Source organism: Chelonus insularis, unplaced genomic scaffold, assembly GCF_013357705.1.
Source record: "Chelonus insularis isolate UGA/USDA-ARS -01 unplaced genomic scaffold, ASM1335770v1 contig_146_pilon, whole genome shotgun sequence".
NCBI lineage: Eukaryota > Metazoa > Arthropoda > Insecta > Hymenoptera > Braconidae > Chelonus > Chelonus insularis.
Window position 1 is genome coordinate 1,351,823 of NW_023276387.1, and position 16,494 is coordinate 1,368,316.

The 16,494-nt window shown below is 32.8% G+C and overlaps 5 protein-coding genes across 5 annotated transcripts; 3 read left to right on the plus strand and 2 right to left on the minus strand.

Moving 5' to 3' along the window:
- Nucleotides 1-598: 598 nt before the first annotated feature.
- Nucleotides 599-3,802, minus strand: LOC118063600 (nose resistant to fluoxetine protein 6-like). Its single transcript, XM_035077673.1, has 10 exons — nt 2,800-3,802; nt 2,415-2,697; nt 2,173-2,333; nt 1,925-2,090; nt 1,647-1,840; nt 1,425-1,566; nt 1,141-1,330; nt 931-1,073; nt 754-862; nt 599-676 (listed from the first exon to the last, which is right to left on the minus strand). The coding sequence occupies exons 1-10, from the start codon at nt 3,510-3,512 to the stop codon at nt 612-614; spliced, it is 2,166 nt and encodes a 721-aa protein (XP_034933564.1). The 5' UTR covers nt 3,513-3,802; the 3' UTR covers nt 599-611.
- A 784-nt stretch (nt 3,803-4,586) lies between these two features.
- LOC118063634 (uncharacterized) lies at nt 4,587-5,734 on the plus strand. Its single transcript, XM_035077735.1, has one exon. The coding sequence runs from the start codon at nt 4,677-4,679 to the stop codon at nt 5,601-5,603; it is 927 nt and encodes a 308-aa protein (XP_034933626.1). The 5' UTR covers nt 4,587-4,676; the 3' UTR covers nt 5,604-5,734.
- LOC118063625 (uncharacterized) lies at nt 5,545-6,867 on the minus strand. The gene has a single exon (NM_001414557.1). The coding sequence runs from the start codon at nt 6,844-6,846 to the stop codon at nt 5,677-5,679; it is 1,170 nt and encodes a 389-aa protein (NP_001401486.1). The 5' UTR covers nt 6,847-6,867; the 3' UTR covers nt 5,545-5,676.
- Nucleotides 6,868-9,240: 2,373 nt separating this feature from the next.
- Nucleotides 9,241-10,966, plus strand: LOC118063619 (uncharacterized). Its single transcript, NM_001414620.1, has one exon. It carries the CDS (start codon nt 9,372-9,374, stop codon nt 10,737-10,739), a length of 1,368 nt encoding a protein of 455 aa, NP_001401549.1. The 5' UTR covers nt 9,241-9,371; the 3' UTR covers nt 10,740-10,966.
- Nucleotides 10,967-11,256: 290 nt separating this feature from the next.
- On the plus strand, nt 11,257-15,909 carry LOC118063768 (uncharacterized; the record flags this gene model as incomplete). The annotated part of the gene is made up of 1 exon (XM_035077922.1): nt 11,257-15,909. A coding segment is annotated over exon 1 (4,650 nt), but the record flags the coding sequence as incomplete, so codon positions are not given.
- Between the last annotated feature and the right edge of the window lie 585 nt (nt 15,910-16,494).

The following is a 16,494-nucleotide window of genomic DNA, read 5'->3' on the forward strand; positions in this document are numbered from 1 at the left end:
TATACAGTACCGGTCATAAATGTTGTTTAATTTGTAATAGGTTATATATGCGATTTCCCTATACCCTCTTACAGAAAATCACACAGCATTTATGTCCGTTACTGTATTTTAATGTAAAAAATAAAATTATTGTTATGATTTGAAATGACAATAGAAAATATAAAAAAATTATGTCCACAGCCTGGATTCGAACCAGGATCTTTAGAAACCCATTACCACAATAAGTGCTAGAGACTAGTCTCCCTACTCTCTACACCCTCTACCTCCTAGATCCTGCACAACTCATATCACACAATGGTGTCACAGGATAAAATCACAATGGGTTGAACAGACTCATGAACAAGTAAATTTAATTTTATATCTATCCTACCTCATTCATCAACATTACGTCATAGCACAGAACTGCAAGGTTACCAAAACAAATAAAAGAAGAGTAAGAGAGATTGAATGAAAACATCATATTGAATGCATTTTTAAATAAAATATCTACTTTCAATCACATTATACCTAAGGACAGATTTAATTATTTTATTATAAAATAATTAAACAAATGAATTACATTATTGATATATAAAAATTAATCTATCAATTCATTTAACTACATATTGCAATTATGCTTCTGTTGTATCTGTACCATCCTGATTATCTCTTTTGGATGCTTTCGATGCTTCCATCACTAAAAATTAAACACCATGTTACTTAATTACATTAAATAATTAATTATTAGAGTAAGAAAAAAATGAACTGTTCAACCTGGTCGAAGGAATATCCTTTCAAGACCTAGAATAGGTCCTTCAAAAAACGTAGAAAGTATCACAGCTCCACCAAATGTCATGACCAAATGTCCCATGACTTTGGAAAACTGAAATAAATTATTTAATTAACCTAAAATATATTTAAAGCTAAATTAAAAAATCTATTTTTACTTACAAGATTAATATTATCTAAGTACTGAGGAGTTCTGGTGGTAGAAATACTGTAAAGCTCCACAATTCCATTCACCAAATAAGCACAATAAGTCAATCTACTTAAAGGAATAAATGGTTTCCATTTAAGGAAATTTCTCACTGGACCTAGAATTAATAACATTATTATTTCATTCCAGGATTAATATCATCATCAAGAGGAAGCTTTGTTCACCAGAGTTATCAGTGATGCATGCTATGATCACCCATCCAGTTCCTAGACTCCAAAATACTCGATGTAGAGCTGAATAAGTAGCAGCCTCAAGTGATGTGAAGTTTTTTCGAGTCGTGTAAAATGTGGTGATGGAGAACATTGATGATACCAGTGATAGTGAAGCAAGGATCCAATAGATTCTCACAGATAACTAAGTCAAAAGAACATGATTTAATTAATCTGATGCTGATGATAGCTTTGAAGTCTTTTAAATATTCCAATAATGACAGTGAAAAATAAATTACTCGTGAAAATTTGTAGTTGCTGGTTTGAATTCGGTAGAGAATGTAACCGAATATCAGTCCAAAGCAATAAGCACTAGCTCTCATGTGTGTTTTGATGTAAAAGTTTTTGAAGTAATAATTGCTTGAGATGTCTTGAATTTCCCTAGAAAATTAAACAATGAATTAATTTGTCTTTGATTTATATTTAAATCAATGCTGAAGAGAGAATTAAAATTAAATTACTTGATATAAATCATGAGAGTTGGATCCAAACTGTTGACCAATGTCACAGTGAATGGTACCACCACCGTAAGAGCAGTTGCACTTGATAGAATCAACTCACCAACCTTCCTCCATCTCCACAGTGGATAAATGATAGCAGGAGCGAGGATAAATAATTGAGTATCAACAGAAAGATACCAAGATTGGAACATACACTGGAAAAATAAATATTCATCACATTTGATTATTTAATAACATCTAGTAATAATAATTAATGAACTCATTTTTTTGTTACTTACCAAGTTATCAGTGTTAACATAATTATTAATGTAAAGAAGATTAGTCCACCAGGAATCTAGACATCTTCTTTTTTCTTCAGTCATCCGTGACCAAAGTGGTCCAGAGTCCAGTTTCGGTAGCCAGGTGGTATAAAGTCCGATCATGACAAGATATGCTGGAGTCAATCTTCAAAAACAATGTCAAGTTTTTTTTTTTAAATAATTAGAAAACTATTAAATAAATGATGGAATAGTTCCAAAAAAATTACCTTATGTATCTAAAGACATAGAGGAAGAAGAAATTGATATATTTCCGCTTATCAAGCTCCTGAAGGACGATTCTAGCGAATAAAAATCCACTGAGGAAGAGAAAGGTATCAACAAGAAGTGGATTATTAAGAAAAATTGCATTTTCAACTCTTCCTGAAGCCTAGAAGTCCCAAAAAAAGATTGAGTTATTAGATTTAAATAATTTTATTAAATGGATTGGAGAGAAAGATAGCTAGAATACCTGTCTCCAAAAGTCTTTGTTCAATATTGGACCTCCAAGGACAAACATAAGGCAATGACCGGCCACAATAAATCCCATGGCAGCGAATTTTATTCCTGATATACAACTCAAGTTCAAGCCATCTTCGTGTGCGTGAGAGCATAATTTTTTGATGTTGGAAATGAGTGAAAAGGCTCGTAGGATGTTGAATAAAAGTCCTTGGGGTTGATTTGGTCGTGATAATGTTGATATGTGGAATACTGTTCCAAGGAATACCAAGAATATGATTATTAAAATGCAAGCACTGCAAAAAAAAGAGCAAGTTATGATAATATTGATGATTGATGAATCAATTATTTCAATAATAATTTACAAAATTAATTGATGATGAATAAATTATACTCACAGATAAGCAATGTCATAAGTATCAATGTTAATTGTCTGATTCTTATAACACTTTTCTTTATCCACTAGTGATCGACTTTTCAAGTCAACTCCATAAACATTAAGAGTATGATTAATTATTTTATCAAGAACTCTTTCTACATCTCCAACATCACAAGAAACAGGAACACAAACACCGTAAAATAATTTTTCTATTAAATCACTATCTCTATGACTCTTTTCTCTATCATTACCAGGTCTAGAATTAAATTCATCCCACACTGATACCCCACTACCATCACTGTGATTACCTCTTTTCTCTAGAGTCACTTCTGACAGGCAATATTTCCTAGAGAATCCAATAACTGATTCATCCTCAACTTTCACACATTCATCAAAGTTACCCAATTGGTAGATAGACCCACTTAAGATCCCATCAGGAATCTTTGCAGAAGCATCATAGAACTCAAAAGCCCACTTTGTAAAATTTTTTAAACCAAAAATCACCAATTTCACCTGGTCACGACATTCCTGATCTTCAATACCTTCTAAAAGAAATTCAAAATGCACTTTTGAATTGTTTTGGATGAAGGATAGGTCAGGTTTGTCACTGCTCACTTCTCTAGTGTTAATTAATTGACTAATTTCACTGGAATTAACGTGAAAAACATTAAAAGTATCACAGAAACTCTTTTCTAAACTCAAAATCACCAGGATAATAACTGAAATTAGCATTTTATCTTTGGAATAATTTGTTTATTTTTCAATTAAACTGACTCTGATGTTTACTCCAGTGATTGAGGGAATAAAATATATCCTGTTGAGTAGGAAATGGACTTTTTAAAAGCCAAAATTCTAGCTGACCTTTATGAAGACCGGTCTAACGGAAATGTACTTGATTGACATCGAGTTTTATTTTTATTGTATCACATACTTAAGATCTTCATGATAATCTTGATGAATAAGGTTGGAAAAAAACTAGTTAATTCTGATAGTGGGATAAAAAAGATCATTCACCTAAACACTTTCACGATCGTTCAAAGACTAGTGGTTTTATGATCATGGAATAATAAAATACTGGTTGGGATGATGAAGAGGAGAGGGAATAAATGATTGGAGATCGCTTAGAATTGTTTTTTTAATTCTATTTTGCTACTTTGTTAATTAACTTATTTTTTTTTGTCATTGTCTAGGTAAGATTACCATAAAACAGACTTGGAATATAGTTCAATTTGTTGATAGAAAAAATTCATTTGAATAATCATTTTAATGATAATCATAGAAGTAATAGTTTGCATTTTAATTTCTTGCTTATTTTAAAGAATGCAGTGCTGGAATAAAAAAAAATAAATGCTAACGGTAAGTTAACCTTTTGTTGCTAGTGTAATAGAAGTATCTCATATTCATGAATGCATAGATTTGACTGAACATTTGAGTGTTTGATATCTAGCGTAAAGTGAAAGCCAGTTAGTAGTGATATTACGAAATTGGTAGCATAAATGAGTTGCATTCTAGGCGAATGCCAGTGTCTAGTTGGGAATGATGTTCATGTAAAGTGATTATAAAGCCTAATAAAGCACATGAGGTAAACATGTTGGATGATAATTGATATGAAATTAAGAATGATAAAGGAAGACATTTTTTTTTCCTATTTCTATTAATTATTATTAATGATCAAAATGTGATTGTCATTATGATTGGTGGGTTATATAAAGTGGTAATCAAACAATAATTACAGTAATTTTTTTAGTTTGGTGATGATATAAAATTTTTTGTACTCATAACAGAGTATTAAAATGATCATCGATATTTAATTAAGTGATTGGAAGTCGATGATGGACTAGAGTCCATTAAAGTCAATAAAATAATGAGTTTTATTAGTAATAAAAATTAATTTAAATGTCTCAGATGGACACTGAGGACCCAAATGTTGATAGCATCATTGAAGATGTTGATGAAAATGGTAACACTGTGGTCCAGAGCTTCAAGTTGAGTGATGTATGGGATTTTATTCGTAATAAATTCAACAAAGAGCAAGCTAGCAAAGAAGAGGAATATAATTATTACTCTGATCAATCCATTATAACTAATAATTTCCATTTTAACCAAACAGTATCTGAATGTAATTATAAAATCAATTATATAGCATTTAAAAGAGTTCGATATTATTTTGATGAACATTTAAATAATTTCCTAGCATATCTAAGAGCTTATGAACCAAATATTGATCTTGAAGCTTCATTTATTTTGGGAACATTCCTACGAACACTCTTCAAGCTAATAATACTAGTCACACATTATGATAATTCAGCTATGATTAAGATTGATGGACTTGATGAATTAAATAATGTAACTATTTGCCATAGCATGATGTATGATGCATGTCGAGAACTCTTTGGAATATCAGAGAAACTGGAAAAAATAAAACTTGAACGAAATGATTGGAGTCTTGATAAATGGGGTAGGGCATATTGGAACTTCCTACATTCTTTATCAATTCTGGTTCAATATACCAATCAAAAGTATCCAGAAAGATTAGTTATGGAATATTATGCTGCTCTTATGCTGAACTTTGATGTTATTTTACCTTGTGCTGTTTGTGCTGATAATTATCAAAAGAAAAATCCATTAATGTCGGTATCATTACCAATTATTTATAGCAAAGATGCTATCAAGGTTACTTATGATCTGCATAATTCAGTACGAATCAATAATGGTAATGATATTTATGACTTTCGAGATTTTCTTAATGATTGGCATTTGGAAGCTGATGAAGTTAAAGTCAAAGACATTCGTTCGATTTATAAATTTGAAGTGGAGAAATGAGAAGCTCATTTTTGGCTGGACTTTTGAGAGTAATTTGATGATGTTGATGTAAAAAAAAATAATTTATCAATAATCAAGACTTGTTTAAGAACATACATATTTGTGTGAATAATGACGAATTAATGATTTGTTTAAAACAAGATTCACTGTAGCATTCGAAATTATGTGTTTCAACATAAGGTTTACAGACATTATACATCAACTGTATCACATCATTAGGACTGATGTCCATTTTCCTTTCATGTCGACTATTAATACTATCCAAGCATGCTCTGATGTTGAATGTAACTCTCTGCTGTATTGGCATGTTCATACCAAGGATAAATGGCCACAAGTTGAAGTCAGGCCATGAGTCTCGAATGAAATTTTCAAAATCACGATTATTAGCCATAAATACTGGAATCTTATCTATATCCTGGACACTGGCAAGTGCTGGATATTTTCGACCAATCTGTTGGATGATTCCTGAGGCAAATGAATTTCCTCCTCGAAGGTAAACGTAGGTTGTAAGTCGATCTGATATGAGATCAATTAAGATAGCAGTGACTTCGTGGATTAGAATGCTCTCATGATTGGTAAAGGATATGTCAAAGTGGGAGAATAGCAAGAGGAAGATTCTCAAGACGTAGGAAAGCATCTGCATAGGGTATGTAAGACTTAGACGTTCAACCATCTTAGGGTCATAGGTGAGCAACTGGTAAAGATATTTTGCTGAGTGTTGAAGCATTTCAGATATTGATGTACAAGCAATGACAAGTTTTGATAAGTCACTGTATTGGTAAATAATTTTAATTTGTTCTGGTGTTATTTCAGATATCAATTGGTCCAAAAGGTTCAGGAATACATTAAACATTGATTGGAGATCCTGATCTGAAGCCATCTGATCCATTTGTGACTTCAATTCAGCTGTGATCATCTTCAAAGCATCACGAACTGATGGCAGGCGTTTTACTCCAAGGTAATCCAATGAATGCTCATGAATTGTTGCCATCCATGTCAGAAATTTGTGAGCTGATGATACACTTATTACAGCAAATGTTGGTATTGCTTTGTCATCGTACTCAAATGTCGAATGGTGCTGACGTAGGGATAAGATATTTTCAAAGATGATATATTGAATATCTTTATGAGTAAAACTACCATCGTGGGAGATTTCTATTTGATCAACTTCTTGGGTCTCACTGTTCTCAACAGCCACATGAGTTATCCTACCCTCATTTTGGATTAATTTAAAGTTAATCATTATTTCAATAATTTCGCTTAATTTTTGATTCTATTCTATGGTAAATGATATTTGTATCTGATTTATTTATTAATGTTCTGATCTTTTTACAGCTTGAGACATTAAACTTTGAAGAACAAAAAATAAATCTGCATTTATTCTTAGATAAAGAGAGTTAAGTCTATCTATATGTTGATAATAAATTAATCAAGAAAAAATAATGATTATGTAGTACGCACTCGAATGTAACGATTTAAAGAGTTTAAAAGTGAAAAAAAAAATTTTAGAATGAAACCAGATACTGCTTCACGTCTGTTGTATCAAGAAGCTGCTCTTAGATCTTTCTTACGTTCTGATAGTATTGCTCAGAGTTTTATACAGAATACTCCGAATTATAATATGGAAGATCTTCAACAATTATACTTTGCATCGGCATCAATAAAGTCAAAAAAAATGTTGATTGAGTTTGTTAAAATATCAACAAAGCAACTCTGTATATCTTTACGAGATAAATTGCCTATATTTAGGTATCTTAATCCTGATAATATTTCTACTGATTTAACAGACGATGAGCTGATGCTTTTGATTCATGAAGCTTCACACTCGATGAGTTTAGACCAGCAAATAGGTGGCCATGGTAATATTGCCTTTTTAGTAGCAAAGAATATCATTTTTAATTTAGTTGGAGTCAATGCAACAGCGACATTGAATTCTTTCCTTAAAACACCTGATCTTGGAGCATTTACAGCTAGGAATAAAACATTTGATTCAAGTACACCATCGTTTGGATCAACCGATTACTCATCAACCTCATCACCGCCGTTCCCAATGCCACCACCACCAGCCACATCATCACCACAATATTCAATGCAACAAACAGCTACCTCATTATCACCAGCATCAACTCCATCACCCTATATGCCATCATACGGCTCATCACCGACAATTATTTCCACGTCAATAGCTAATCTATCTTTTATGTCAATGAATTCATCAATGCCACATACTTCAAACTCTTTTATAACGGTATCAACATCTACACCTCACACAACGACTCATTCAGTGACACAGAGTAGTCCTACTCCAGCAGTCACTGAAAAACCTCATAGTACTCCTGAATCTGATGTTGAACCTGACTTTGATGCGAGAAGTAATGCTTCAGAATCATCAGATACGAGGTTTGAAGTCATTGGTGATAGTGGAGATAGTGATGATGATAATACTAGAAATGTTCCCGATCAAAATCAAATAGCAAATTATCCTGATAACAGAGTTGATGCTACTCATAGTGCGTATGATCGAGATGATGATAATATGAGCATTGAAAGCAATTATGATGATGATGAATCTGATAGATCAGAGAGTAATGAAGTTGAGCAGTCTGATGATGATGATGAACCCAAGAAACTTGATAATAATGATGATGATAATGATGATGAACCCGAGAAACTTGATGACAATGATGATGATGATGATAGGAATAATGTTAATAATTATCAGATGATGAAAACTTATGAAACAAAATACGACGACTTGTACGAGCAAGATCACAAAAGCTTTGAACAAGAAATGCTTGAAAATGATGAGATCAAACGAGTCTTTTCAATCTCTAAGCTTGATGATAGCTCTAAAAATGTCCCTATCACTGAAGAAGATAATGATCCTCATTTAAATACCCCACCATCAACACCACCACCTATTCCTTTCCTGGATACCCCTGAATCTCCTAGGAAATTTCCCTTACGCAAAAGACCCAGGAAGCGTAAGGCATCCAGGTATGCTGATGACAATGATGAGCTTGTGAATAAAAATACAGAGGTCCAAAATAAATCATGGCTGGAATCTGATGTTGATTTTGAATCAAATGAACTAGTAAATAAATCTGTTGATGCCACTGATGGTAGAATGATCACAAATATAAACCAAGTCATAGAACGATCACAGCCTCAAGAGAAAAAACTATTCACTGACGAAAGTGTGTTCGATCTTATGAATGATTTGAAACGGAAAGGTGTATTGAGTATACCATCAAGTCCAAGAAACATCACATTTTCTAATATTGATACTTAAAGGCTACCAAATCGTACACTTGAACGTGATAAAATCGAATTAATTGATTGAATAATTAATATTAAGATACAATTTGCTGTAATAATTGATAAGTATTTTAAGTTTTATTTTTTTTCAGCTTTTCATACACATCTGAATAATAGTAATTAATTTATTCATTATTTAGAATATTTATTAAACCATTCTTGGTAATTGGAAAATAAAAAAATAGATCAAGACTTTTATTATATTGTTTAAACATTTTGTCAAAAGAGACATTTTAAATAATGAATAAGTCTATAAATAAAATGGATCTTTTTTTATTTTGTCATATATTTTTTTTCAAATATGTCTAGACAAATTATCTGAACATCAGTGTAAACAGTGAATTGAAATAGATTTAACAGAGATAAATATTTATAAAAAGAAAGAAAGAAAGCCAGCAAATAAGTTCGATTCATTATTGAACGAACGATAAATAAAAGTAAATATAAAAAATGCAAGATGAATTAGTATTAGATTATGAAGCAGAGCAAGCAACAGCAATCTCTGTTGATGAAGAAGAGGACGATAATGTGACAGTGACAATAAATAATTCAGCACAAATAAATTATCCAACAGTGGCTTATGTTTATAACAAGGAAGATAACACATACAATGTTACCAACAGTGAACTTGAGCTTAAAAGTCGTATAGACATGAGTCGTCTGAACAAACAATTGGAAAGTTGTCACACAGACTCACATCTAAGACAATATTATGAAATAAAACAACATTATTTCTTTTTGCAAAATGTCCCTCTAACACAACGCATCAATGTTCCAATCTTTACTGATAGGGTTACCGACACTGTCACCAGAGTCCTGGTTATTCCTTACATTGTACAGAAGCCATCAATTCACGAAGTGATCTACAACCTGGTCAATGGACCCTGGCTGGCCAAACCAAAGCAGAATGTCTTCAAAATATCTGCTGACTATATCAACAAATATATGGACCAAGTGAATACTAATGAGCTTTGGAAGACATCAAAGCACCTGAAGCTGGATAGCAAACATATAGGAATTTTAGCAACATCTTATTTCAAAGTGGGTAAAGCTAAATGTCTAGCAAGCATCACCGTAGGATTCTTTCAGATTGAAAATCAAATAAAGTTATTGGATTTTGTGACGGTGAATCATTCAAATGTGAAGAACTTTCAGCACAATGAGGACCAATTAAGAGAGATGATCAAGAAGTATGATGTAGAGAAAATTTTCTGCTGGTTACCGAATTATGGTACCATCTACAATGCACTTTTTGGTAATGTCTATTGGTTCAACAAAGTTCTGGTTAATTCTGATGGCAGAAATCGTTTGTATAATTTATTTGGCAAGATGTCGATGGAGAAGAACCTGGACACCAAAAGTATTTGTGTTAACTCCATTGAACACAGTGAATTCTGCAGCTTTTGCAACATGATAAGACTAGGAATTAAATTATTTAATGTTAATGAACATCAAATACCATTGAATTTAACTGATAATCAAGACACAGATCATGAGATAGGTTTTAGAAATAAAAGAAATAATGTAATCAACTCTTCTAATACTTTGGGAAAACAATCAACTCATTTCAACCATGGATGTCATAAGTTGAATTCTAGAGGCATGCGTACTTCCAAGATGCTGAATGCTAATAATTCCTGTCATATTAATTCGCTTGGTGGATTTAGAACCAAGCAGAACCGGTGTAATCATAAAGAATGTCTTCTTCAAGGCCAGAATAAGTTGGCTGATAAGAAAGATGATTTTTTTGGGCCTCTTTTTTCACATAATCATCATTATAGACATCATGCTCAACGAAATCGACATCACTGTCATTGAAACCATCAGCGATGTCTCAACAAAGAAGAATAAAATGTACAAATGATAGAATAAATTAGTTTAATGAGGAAAAAATATTTCATTCTTTCTTTGTAAAATACTTCACCTCCTAGATTATTCTTTGATCTATTTAATTCTTAAGTTAGCAAAGAATTGATTCGTTGGACTAGAGGTTTAGGTCTTTGCAATTGGAATCAATGTGTTTAATTTAATTTGTAATAAATTTAATATTGTTAGCATCAAAAGAGCTCTTTCCTTTATCTTCAATCAATCCTGTCAATTAATTGATATTTATATTTTATTCTAATTATAATTATACTTAACGCAACATTATTAAAATTATATTGTTTAAATAATATTATCTGTGAATAGGACAGCAGTTTCATGTAGAGAATCAACAAATTAATCAACGAATCATCCTTGCTAAATGAATCCATCAGCAGCATTGGTATTATGATCAATTAAATTCAAGTTAATTGATCAATTTATGTTTATCATTTATATAGAGAGAGTTGATACAATGCAGACCGAGTCACAGATACTAGACAAAAGTGATTTGTCAGAAGAAACAATTGAATTGTTAAATCAACATGATGACAATCGTAAACGAGCTCATGATGATAATCCACCACTTGATTTATCAGCTCCTAAACAGCAATGTGTAGAGTCTGAAGAAAAAGTGACAGAAATTCCTGAATTTGATAATAACTTTATGTACAAAGCAGTACCAGTTGATTCAGAACGACAACTATCAGTTAGCTATGATATTAAAAATTGTCAAGGTATAATAACTCAAATAAATAGTTTTCTGAAAAAGTTCAGTCCTTATCGAATTAACAATTTAAAGAGTTGCTATGGTGAACGAATAGTCATATACAATGCACTCAACAATGTTAAATTATATTTCTCTCCAGATGTTCCAATGACTTTTGATACAATTAATGAACTTTTTTCTATCAGTGGACACTCTTTGTACCTAGACCTCAATCACAATTACGTGACGACATTGGTATTAAATCTAGAGTGTAAGAAATGCAAGAATAATACATGTACTCAGAAGCCATCAAGTAAAGAACATACTCTTCATTTGGAACAAATAACTGCAGACATTTGGAAAGAGTTGGAGATGTTTCTAGACCTATCACTCTTGAATTATCGTAAAAATATTTTTGTCTTTGTCAAGAATAACAGTTGTAGTCTTTATATTTATTTTAATATATCAGTTTCGATTAATGTGTATGCTTATATCATCAATGCTTTGATCAAATCGCAATCTGACGCAATGAAACAAGTCTTAGAGCAGTACCAGTTGAATCACTTCACTTATCTTCCTCTTCCATACTTAGCTAATCGATGTGATAACAATGTTTATGACTTGCGACCTTTATGGGACAATCATAAACGATCTTTTGATGTCATTCCATCACTAACCAGCTACATTGATTTTAAAATGCAGCTTTCGAATGATCTAAACATGTCCAAGGATATTGTTTTAGCAAAGATCATTTATAATTACACCACAGAACCAGCTCAAAGCTTGATGTATCACGATGATGTAACCAAAGAGTGGGATATTACTGATAGAGTAGAAATAGAAACTGTGTATGTCATGATTATTTTAAATCAAACTCTAGAAGCTAATGAAGCCTTTGGACAACAGTATCCTGTTTGCGAGAATGACATCAATGGAATCCCACCATTCATTCGCAGTCGTAGGAAATTTATCATGGAAAGTGTCAATAAACATTTCAAACAATTCTCTCATAATTTGCTTAAAGAGAGCCAGGTTAACATCAGCACTGATATCACCAATTACCCCCAGAAGTTTGTCTTCACTCACACTAGCAGCAATGAAGTAAACCACAAGATTCTAGCTACGTTGGATAGCATTGGTAGAAATATTGCTAGACATGTGTATCAGATAGAGGTTTCATTACCTGAGGTATCCAAGTCAACTTCAGATCTTGCAAGTATCCAACCTTCATCCAATGAAACTTCAAGCCAACGAGATTTATCAAATGTTATTAAAGTTAGTTATACTTATCGACATATTGGATATCTTATTCAATTCTGCTACGAACCAGACAATTCAATAGGATATGCTTTTTACGTCTTGATCCTATCAATAATGTACACAATGCAGAAGCTATCCATGAGCTCCAATGATCGAGTGCTTGTTATATCAATGCTGAAACAGGTCTTGGTCGTTCAGCAAACTATTGACAACAAACAGCTTCTTTGGATCCTAGACTCACTTCAATCAGTCAACTGTATGTCAGAGCTAGAACGAATCTTCCCTGAACCTTTGCGGATTCTCAAGCAACTAGCAACCTCAGTCTTCCTCAGACGTAGGGTAGAGTCACGGTTGGTGAATGATGCTTTGTCCACTGCGAATAACAATCGAACTAGCATCTCAAGTTCATCATCTAGAAGCTTGGTGTCCACTACACCTATTAGCTATGATGTGCTGCTATTTGATGAGCTATGTCGCTTATACCTGCATGAAGAACTGTCGTTGTATACCCACTTATCTGATCTGATGTTGGAAGAAATCGTCACGACGATATTCCGACAGTACTTGGTGCTATTCTATCGAAATATTATGAGCAATAATGTCATGTATATGTATAAAGACCCGTTGTATATAGAGCACCGAATGACCAACTTTGTCAGTGACACTACAGCTAATAGCAAGCTTCGATTCATGTATGATAAATTATTGACATTTATCATTCCAATTCTAGTCAGTAAATGTCCTAAGTCCAATGAAACCAGATGCCGCAATCAGGCATTTAAAATCATCAAGAATGCATGGTATAATTATGTCAATGAACATATTCCTGTTAAAAATGTTCACTTTGGAAAATATAGATACTTTGTCTGCACCTTGCGTGGGATATTCAATAACATCACTGGACTCTACATGTGTGGAATCCCTCAACTCTACTTCGAAAATGCTAGCAGTTTCTGTATCCTTCCACCTCTTGGGATTGGTGATATCAGTTCCAATCTCAATAATAATGACAAAAATTTCGGCCTCTTTGATGTCAGAAGTCATAGCAACACTGTGAGCATCGTAGCAGCTGGAGATGATGTCAGTGGACATAATTATCACACTCATCTGCGTGAGATCAATGATGAACTCATTGGTAGAATAGACAAATGGAAGAAACATGTGCATATTTATATCACGTCACAAGATAAGTTGTTTTATTTGTCAGTGATGGTACCAGGGTTATTGAAAATTGGAGAATCAGTGTTCAACAAGCAAACACGTTCGTTGATTATCAATACGATCACTGACAGATTATGTAATGATAATAATCAAACAAATCATGAAGAATTGTTCTACCTTTTGCCGGTAATTCAATACCATTCATTTGACTCCAATGTCATCATGGCTCTTGCACGTTGTGTTGATAAGTTGATGAATGATAAACATACTGTAGTGACATCTCAGACTATCCTTAATTTATTTAACGGTTTATACAAGAGTGATGTTAACAATATTTACAAAGAAATTGGTAGGAATGATGATACAAAGATCTCTTATGAGAGTTATGTAAATGCAGTTCAGTTGTATGATGACATTGTCAAGCACTATTCCTATCGTCCGAATCGAAGGATATTTGCCTTGGGATTCATCTGGACTCTTATCGAGTGGGACAATCGTGATGATGACACCATAGCTGCTAATTTCAATATCCAACATCTATCATACAATTATCGAACTTTGAAGGAAGCAATTAGTTCAGCAGAACCAGAAGATATGTCAGCAACATTACGTGGTGATCCATTTGGTATGACTCACAGGCCTTTTAATCTACGTCAATTCACCTGTGAGACTAATGAAAACTTTCGTCGAGCTTTTGACATAACATTCCAATCAACCGCGCTCAAGCCATCAACGACATCAATGGAACCAGAGAAAGATTCAGTTTATCGTCTTGACATTTGTATGTATAATGCATTCTTGAGTCTTTCAATTATCTTTCGGTTTGATACAAAAACTATTGAAGACTATTTGAAACATAGTACACTAATATTTCAGCCTTTTAATAACTGTAGAAGGTTCACCTTGTATTATGGAGAGCCACGTTGTGGCAAGTCCTTTCTAGCAAATTTAATCATTCGTGCTGCTGAACCAAGTGTTTTTAATGTGCTTTCTGATCTCACCACTGCTGCATCAGCAGCATCACCATCTCCAGATCTGATCAAAGCTTTCCAATCGTATGTGGTGTGTATCAAAGAAGTACGTAAATTAGCAGAATCATTGCTCAAAACTATCACTGGTGAAGATCACATGGATCAACGTGATTTGTACAAAGGGTATCAGAAACTCACACCGATTTGTTTCATTTTCGGCTGCACCAATCAAATACCACAAATTGATGCTGATGAGGCTGTTAAAGATCGGCTATCAATCTTTCATTTTACTAATCGAATTGAACCTTGCTATAATTTCCGTGATAGCATTGATGACAATCAGCTGCTGTTGTACATCAATGAACGTACAATTCAGCCACAGATAGAAGAATTCGTCACTTCTATTGGACTCTACAATGTTTTCTATGGCATGTTTTGCTTAGCTAGGAATCAGTTTGGCCTGGTGATACCAACAATTAATAATCAGAGCTCTAAACAAATCATGGCTAAATTCCTGATTCATAACAGCACCATGTATTGTATTATGAATGATTGCAAGATTGAAGTCTGTGTTGGATACTCAATTAAAATGGAAGACTTATTGAAACGTGCTGGACGTGCTATAGAGAAATCTAAAAGAGCAATGCGTACTAATTATCAGCTACATGATTTTATCCAAGATTTCTCACAGCATTTCCGTCAATTTCGTGTTCGTAATAAGGCTACAAATAATGATGAATTCATTGGAGTTGGATTACCACCAACTGATGTCAATCAAGTGAATGTTATTGATATGATATTTAGCCAAGTATGTCGTCATTTATACAATGTACCACAGTCGAATACATTTGTACATATTTCTGATATACGAAAATTGATTATGTCAAAATTAAAGGCTATTTTTAAAACAAAAATTGAACGTGAAACTGAATACATTACTAGAATTTTACTCAAAGTTAAAAGTGTTTATCATGAATTTTATAACATCGAACAACAATGTTTTCACAATATAAAAATTATTGATAAAATTGAATGATTAGTTTTACATAAAATATTTTTTTTTTCAGTTAATTCTGATAACTCTACTCCATTTCTATGACTTCCGGTTGAACAGTTCGCTTTTTCTTTTTGATCTCCATGAAACGACTTAATATAACATCCCAGTACAAGATGGAAACAGCTGGAAAAAATAATTTTCATTGTTTTTAGAGGGTAAAAAAATTACATAAAGTTTTCATTACTTGAATTTTGATTCTTACATAAAATAACGGTCCAGATAACGGTAGTTACTATTACATTTAAAATATCTTTTGCTACCAACTGAGAAATAATAGCCATCAATGCTATTACAGCAATGGCTCCGGTGATAAGCAATTCCCACATAAGATGGGGAATTAAAAGCAAACGTTTGTTCTGTAATGTTATATTTTAAAGTCAAGATAAATCAAAATTTATTTCAAAGTTCTTCTAGGTTTTGATGAATTGATAATTACCTTCATGGATCCAATGATCATCAACGAACATGAGATAATTCCCATGATGCTGAGAACAAGAATAAATATATCTTCACCTTGATGTTTTTCATGATAACTTATTGAAGACATTACAA